At 34.5% G+C, this 7,901-nt stretch overlaps 1 protein-coding gene across 1 annotated transcript in view; it reads left to right on the forward strand.

The window, feature by feature from the left end:
• The first annotated feature begins 749 nt into the window (after positions 1–749).
• LOC117176493 overlaps positions 750–7,901 on the forward strand; it is a 34,082-nt gene continuing 26,930 nt past the window's right edge. The window contains exons 1-2 of the mRNA XM_033366747.1: positions 750–812; positions 1,611–1,854. Of these exons, the coding sequence (XP_033222638.1) occupies positions 750–812; positions 1,611–1,854 (307 nt within the window). The remainder of the gene's footprint in view (positions 813–1,610; positions 1,855–7,901) is intronic.

The following is a 7,901-nucleotide window of genomic DNA, read 5'->3' on the forward strand; positions in this document are numbered from 1 at the left end:
AGAACGGTCAACAAAAACTAAATTTATTTATCTGAGAGAGGATTTCTCGTTTTAGTATTCAAAACGATGACGGACTCAAAAATGATTGAAATTTTAACTTCCATAAAAGCGGATACTGCTAAAACTAAAAGAAAAATTAAATCTGTAAAAAAAAACAGTGCACAATTTTCTTGAAAACACATTGAAAAATGAAGATCTTCCAAGCTGTCTTTTCGCACATTCTCTGGAGTGGATGTAGCGATCACGGCTAAGCACATCACGGATGCCTTTCGATGGGAAAGGGACAGAGTGATCTCCCTGTTTTGGTTAAGCTGTGCTCTTGGTTTCATAAGCAATTAATTATGGGAAAGCGAGAGCAGCTCGCAGAGGAAAATATCGGCATTAGTTACGACTCATCGCTGCAAGAGAGACTAGAGAGAAAGAAGCTGTGGGTAGCTAAGGAAAAGCTTCAACAGTCTGAAGTTAAGGTTTTTGTAAAGGGAAAGAAGCTGCTTATCGACAATAAAACTCTCTCGGATTTCAAAATTGAAGAACTCCAATGGGAATCAAATCTGGAAAATACTTGTTTTATTGACAGTGTTCCTGATCCTCCATCCATAGTCAAGAGAGCAAACAAAACAAGACAAAATCGTTCTGGTTCTTCATCATCTGTCTCTTTTGACAGTCTGATTGATAGATTTCTTAGCAAGGGGTCTGGAAGTTCGAATAAACAGGCGAGCAGGACAAGGAGCCCGGTTTCCTAGGTAGTGATGGCAGAGAGTTCGGAGAGCAATATGGACGTCAGCAGCATTCAGGTGGAAGTCCTGGCTTTCGTATTATCTTCTGGCATGCGCTTGGATTTACGAATTTTTCAGAGCTTGCCTCTTCGGTCACCGATAATGATATAATACGCCTCACTGAGACTTGCTCCACGTCAACGGTAATATCTCCCGCGGCCTAGCTTCAGAATTACACCTGCGTAGTAAGTATAGCTTCTAGAGAGTAACAGAGGAAGACTCAGCGGAGGTTTAGCTATATATGTTAATCGCTCATATTTCGGTTATGAAATTTTAGACATTACTTCGGATTGGATTTTTATTAAGTGTTGGCATCAAGCCTTTCAATTTGTTGTTGGTAATGTTTACTTCAAGCCGTCGTTAGGTTGCCAGCCTCTTGTCGAAGAGCTGAAGATGTTGACTGATAAAATTTTTTCAGTGTATCCTAATATCCCAATTTTCTTTGGAGGTGATTTTAACTCTCGTGTAGGGGAACTAAATCAGTTAACTAAGGAATCTTTACCTGAGGATGTGGTAGTTTCTCCTTTCCGTTTAGCAATGGACAAAGTGTTTAACTCAAGAGGTGAGGCATTAATAAATTGTTTGGAGGGGTACAATTTAGTTGTTTTAAATGGCAGATCTGAAAATGATACCCCAGCACAATATACTTTCATAGGTCATTAGGGTAACAATATAGCAGATCTCATTTTCTGTTATGCGGCCTCCTTGGGTTTGATTTCCGATTTTTTGGTTTTGGGGATTCCTACATTATCAGAACATTTGTCAGTGGTTGTTAAAATTGCTGATCGTAATTTAACTTCAAATGATGGGTTAAATAAGTCTTTTGATTATAAGAAATTCGCCTGGAGGGGTAGGGCATTGAAGGCATACACTGAGCAAATTTTAGTCTCGCCTGGTGTTTCTTGTACTGTTGATGATGTGGATGAGTTGAACGAGAATCTCATTTCTGCAATTTCTGTAGTAGCGGATAAATTAGACCTGGTTTCCAAACCTTTTTGGCGAGTTCCAGGAAAAAAACCTTGGTTCGATAGAGAATGTGATATGATACGTCGTAAATTAAAAGACTCATTACAAAAATGTAAGTTATCCTAATTTTCAGAGCTAAATGTTAGTGGGTATAGGAAAATAAAGAATGTTTACTTTGAGCTTCAAATTTTAAAAAGGAAGAAATTTGAGTGTAATCTGTTGATCTGTTGATTTGAGTGTAATCTCTTGCATCTTGAAATAACGCTAAAGCGTTCTGGGCAGCAGTGAATAGCTGTAGAATAAAGTCTTCTTCTGTTAGTGAAATAAGTTTCGAACGCTGGCAGGCTTTTGCGGATTCATTGTATACTGAACAAATCTGTTTTAATGTTAAGTGGTGTATACATTTACATCCTTTACTGGATTATATCATCTCGGAAGAGGAAGTAAAAAAACCTTATTGTCGTATAAAATTAAAAAGGCACTCGGTGAGGAGGGCATCCCTAATGAATTTTATAAATATCTACCAGAAAATTGGGTCCCTTATCTGGTCAGGTTTTTCAATAGAATTTGGGATTCAGAAAAAGTTCCTTTTGACTGGTCTAACATTCAAACCTTTATGTTTTTTAAAAACTGGCGAGCAATATGAGCAAGCTGATGGTGTGATTCCAGAAGGGTTTACAGATGACTGGCCTGATTTCGATTGCATGAATAATGAAATAAATGTATATAATGATAATATGAACTCTGTAATTAATACAGCTCTTTCAGGGAATGTATGCTGCGAAAGTATGGATTGTGAAGATGAGCCATTGAACAGTAAAAAAAGTAAATTAAGGATACTTGTAGTTTTACGTAAATAAAGAATACTTTTCGTCTTATGCAAATTAAGAATAATGGTAGTTTTCTGTAAATTAGGCATACTTTATACAGAACAAAATTTTATAAAGACAATTGAATAAAAATAAATTTTTAAAAAAGCATATATTTATATCTCAACCTTTATTTCACACAAAATATATGTAAACAATAAATTTTTATACACATGGAAACGATTGTTAAACGAAAACGCAAGTTTTATTTTTCATACACGAAAAAAGTGCAGTTTTTTGTTTATTGATCCATTTTTTACAACTGATTAACTATTACTTCACATTTTTATAACTAAATACAGTAATTTAATACTATTAAAAATAACGTGTATTTATTAGTATCTTAATATTAACCACTAAAGAATTAATTTTTCACACAAAAAAACATGGTTATTTAATTTTTTATAGCTTTTGAATTTATCATAATCTTTTTGTTTGATCTTGTGATTAGCAATTTTAGTTCAACGCGCTCAAGTTTAAAAAACCCTCGGTCGTTCCTGTTATTTTCGTTGTTGCAACGTTATAAATAACCGAGAAAACTTAATTTTTTATATGCATAAAAATTCCATTTTTTTAAAAACAGCTATACTTGTTTATAAAAATGTAAAAAATGTACCTGATATAATTGGATATGAAAGTTAACAACTATAACTTTCCCTTGATGCGGTTTAATCAATGTAGTATTCGTAGTTTCTTAGCTACAGACTTTTGAAAAATCACAATATAAATGTGGTACCTTAATTATCTAACAAAAAAAAGACAGTTATTTTACTGATTTTTATCAATTACCTTTTAAATAAACGAAAGGTCGAGACATCAAGTTTAAAATTATCACAGATTCGTGTATCTAAAATAATTATAAACAACAAATTAAGGAGGTTGTTAAAATATTACTTTCAAAAGAAAAATTGATATTTTTTCGATAATTTTGCAATAAAAAATAAAAATTTAAGATAAAAAATACATGACTTTTGTATATTTTTTTATGCTGAACAACAAAATTTCAGTACAATTTCATCATAAATCACATAATTTTCTAGATATTTAACCCTTTTTCTCAAAAACAGGTCGTAATTTAAATAAATTGTTTCAATTGTTCCACCTTGGGTAGACTTTTCCTTAGAAACATCCGTTGATCTCGAGAAAAGTCACTTTATAAGGAACTCCACTGGCCTTAGCCCGCCATTTTGGATAAAAAATCAAAAAAAGTATTTCCAAAATATTTGATAACACTTTTTTTTTAATATTTAAAAATTCTATGTAAGGCTGGTCGTATAACTAAAAAGACGAATAATTTATTCCAACGATTTTTTTCGGTAAAAAAATAACTAGTTATTGCATTTACAAATTTAAAAAAAAACGAAAATGAAAATGTTAAACCAAAAAACACACGATATGAAAAAAGTCAAATAAATAAAAAAGTTTGTCATTTGAATACCCTCCGTCAAAAGATGAATAGACAAAAAGAATATTAAAAAATGATCTACAAATTTGTTATGAGTTACTTTTTGATAGGAAGCGTAGTTCTTGTTTTATTCGCAAAAAAAAAACAGATTAAAGATCAAATAAAATAAATGTTTAGACAAAAGACGCAAGCTGCGAAAAAAGTAATTATAAAAAGTTGGTTACCCAATAAAGAGCTGCACATTTGATTCTCATAATTTTTTTATAGGATACGTAGTTTCTGTTTTAATCGTGTTTTAATAAAAATAAAAAATGAAATTTTTGTAAAACCGACTTATTGTAACTAATCCCTTTTTGATGGAACGCGCAGTGTTTGTTTTAATCGTCAAAAACAGAATAAAGCATAAAAATACGTGTTTTTTTTAATGACACAAGGTACCAAAAATATTAATAGGCGAAAGTTGTTCACCCGAAAAGGTTCTACAAATTTGTTATTAAATATTTTTGGACAGGACCAACATACTTTCTTTTTATCGTAAAATATAAGATTAAAAAGAATAAAAATTAAACTTTTGGAAAATCTACAGACAAGAGACGAAAAAATGTGAATAAACAAAAGTTATTTAACAAAAAAAGATATAAAAATATGTCACGATACACGAAACGTTAGAAATAAACAAATTTACTTTTTTTGAAATATGACACACCTTGCAATAACTTTATTCATATTTAACGAAAGTTTTTGCGGAACTTGTATCTACCAATTTTCTTTGAAACACTTTACGCTAGAAGGCGTATTTTTGACCTAAATCACAAAAATAATATTAAAAATAAACAATTTAAATTTATCAAAAAATGACACAAGTTGCAGTAAGGTGTTCATTAACAATTTTTTTATAAAATGCGTACGTTTCTTTAATTATGAAAATAAATCAATGAAAATGCGTATACGTTTTAATATCAATGCAGATTATGAATTATAATAATATACATTTATTGAAACTATACATTTTCCAAGGTAGTTAAAAATAAAATTTAATGCAAAATAAGAAACAAATATTAAAGTACTAGGCAGTCTGATAAGTACCTGAAAATTCTAAGAGATGGCATTATTATTCACTAATGTGAACCATTTTCGTCGAGCTTGATCCTTCAAATGACGCCTGTCAAAACTTCAGTTATTTATGTTTACGCATTTACAAGTTATAGCACTGAGAAGCGACTAACCTCCGAGTTTTTTTTAATATGGAAAAATCTGAGTTCGAGTTTTGATCAAACACTACTATCTTGGCAAGAAAACGATATCCGAGACCAAGGCCAAGCTGGATAAGTATTACCCGGACTCTGCACCGTCGATTGGAACGATTCATAAGTGGTGTACCGAGTTTCGTTGTGGCCGTACGAGCACAGTTGATGCTGAACGATCTGGGCGCCCAAAAGAGGTCACTACACCAGAAAATGTCGAAAAAATCCATGATATGATGTTGAATGATCCCAAAGTGAAATCAAAAGAGGTAGCTAATGCTGTAGGCATATCATTGGAACATGTGGGCAATATCGTGCATTCAGCTTTGGGCATGAAGAAGCTCTGCGCGCGATGGGTGCCGCGTTTGCTCACAGTGGACCAAAAACGAATTCGTGTGACAACTTCCCAGCAGAATTTGGCATTATTTTCACGTAAGCCGACCGAGTTTTTACGCCGATTCGTAACCATGGATGAAACCTGGATCCACTACTACACTCGTGAGTCAACGCAACAGGCAAAACAGTGGGTTCCACCAGGCCAAAGTGCTCCGAAGCGTCCAAAAACGCAACAATGGGTCGGAAAGGATATGGCCTCCGTATTTTGAGGACTATCTTGAAAAAGGTAAAACCATAACCGGAGCATACTATTCATCATTATTGGACCAATTGAAAATCGAAATCGCCGAAAAAAGACCGCATTTGTAGAAGAAAAACCGCTTTATCATCACGACAATGCGCCTGTTCATTCATGCTTAGTTACACAAGCTAAATTGCATGATGTCGGCTTCGAATTGGTTCCTCAGCCACCGTATTCACCAGACCTGACCCCCAGCGACTATTACTTGTTCCCTAACCTGAAGAGATGGCTCACCGGTAAGCGTTTTTACTCAAATGAGGAGCTCATAGCTGAAACTGAGGCGTATTTTGAAGACCTTCCGATCGAGTACTTTTCGGACGGTATCAAAAAGTTAGAAAATCGTTGGACTCGCTGTATCGACCTAAAAGGAGAGTATGTTGAAAAATAAAACCGACTTTGGCCAAAAAAACGTCTCCGTGTTTCATTTTTCAGGGACTTATCAGACTGCCTAGTATATATGATAATTTAAAATTGTACATTATTTTGCAATATCTGAATAAGCAAGCCTAGGCCGAGGTACAAAGATAAATGCAATGTACATTTTATAAAATAGTGTAAAACATAATATAGAAAATTTCGCATTCTGGCCAAATCAAGTGCGGAGCACATGATGTTATGAGAATATGTTCGTTAAAGCCGAAGTAGCTTTAAGAAAAGATAATTCACCATACTTTCACAATATATTCTCGATGAGTAGAACATTAGCCTGAGACATTTTGTCTCAGACTTCTTTGAGACATTTCAGACATTTGTTGAGACATTTGTGCTGATTCGGCTCCAAATACCACATGATACCTGTGGAAGTTCAAAGACTGAACGTGTAGCATAAGCTAAATATAGAACGAAAAAAATATGTAACTATATTAGTTCAATAATACCTTGAACTAATACGCTTCGCATAAATTAGAACTCAGTAGGTAAAAAAGTCGAACTGGATCTCTTCATTTAATTTGTAATTTTATCGGTTTGAGTATAGAACCGACGCTATAGCAATATCGAATTACATCGATTAAGTAAGTATTGAAATGGAGCAGTTCTTCATGTAATGCAAATCTCCCGGCGGCATCTTTTTCCCAAGATTTATTTAAGTATTTGCAAAGATGGCAAAACTGCGGACAGTCTCCCAAGCGGCATCTCTTCCCAAAGCAATTTATTAAGTAGTTCCAAAGATGGCAAAACAGCGGCAAGTCTCCCCACCGGCATCTCTCTCACAAGAAATTTTTTTAAATACTTCCAAGATGGCAAAAGTGTGGAAAGTCTCCCCAGCGGCATCTCTCTCCCAAGGAAATTTTCTAAGTACTTCCAAAGATAGCAAAACTGCGGAAAATCTCCCAAGCGGCATCTCTCACCCAAGAAAATTTTCTAAGTAATTCTAAAGATAGTAAGATTGCGGAAAGTTTCCCCAGCGGCAACTTTCTTCCAAGAAAATTTTTCAAGTTGTGCCAGAGATGGCGAGATGGGAGTTTTGCCGCAGTTTTGAAATCTTTGCAAAAACTTTAATAATTTTCTTGGGCCAAAGATGCCGCTGGGTAGAATTGTCGCAGTTTTGCTATCTTTGTAAGTAATTAAAAAAATCTATTGGTGGTAAGATGCTACTGAGGAGACTTGCAGCAGTTTTGCCATCTTTGGAACTACTTGAAAAATATTCTTGTGAGAGAGATGCCCCTGGGGAGACTTGCCTCAATTTTAACATCTTTAGAACTAATTAGAAAATCTGCTTGGGGAAGAGATGCCGCTGGGAAGACTTTCCGCAGTTTTTCTATCTTTAGAAGTACTAAACAATTTTTCTTGGGAGAAAGATGCGGCTGGGGAGAATTGCCGCTGATAAGAAATGCCGCGGATGTGACAATTAATCATTTGAGGCTTGTCGCATTTCTTCCACTTTGTTGTGGACTGGAAAATTATTCTCCAAGGAGAGATGCCTCTGGTGAGTCTTGCCGCGGGCGAGAGATGCCGCAGATGTGACAATCAGTCCTGAGAGCCTTCCCGCACTTTTGCCACTTT

The sequence above is a fragment of the Belonocnema kinseyi genome, chromosome 7 (assembly GCF_010883055.1).
Source record: "Belonocnema kinseyi isolate 2016_QV_RU_SX_M_011 chromosome 7, B_treatae_v1, whole genome shotgun sequence".
In the NCBI taxonomy this organism is placed as follows: Eukaryota; Metazoa; Arthropoda; class Insecta; order Hymenoptera; family Cynipidae; genus Belonocnema; species Belonocnema kinseyi.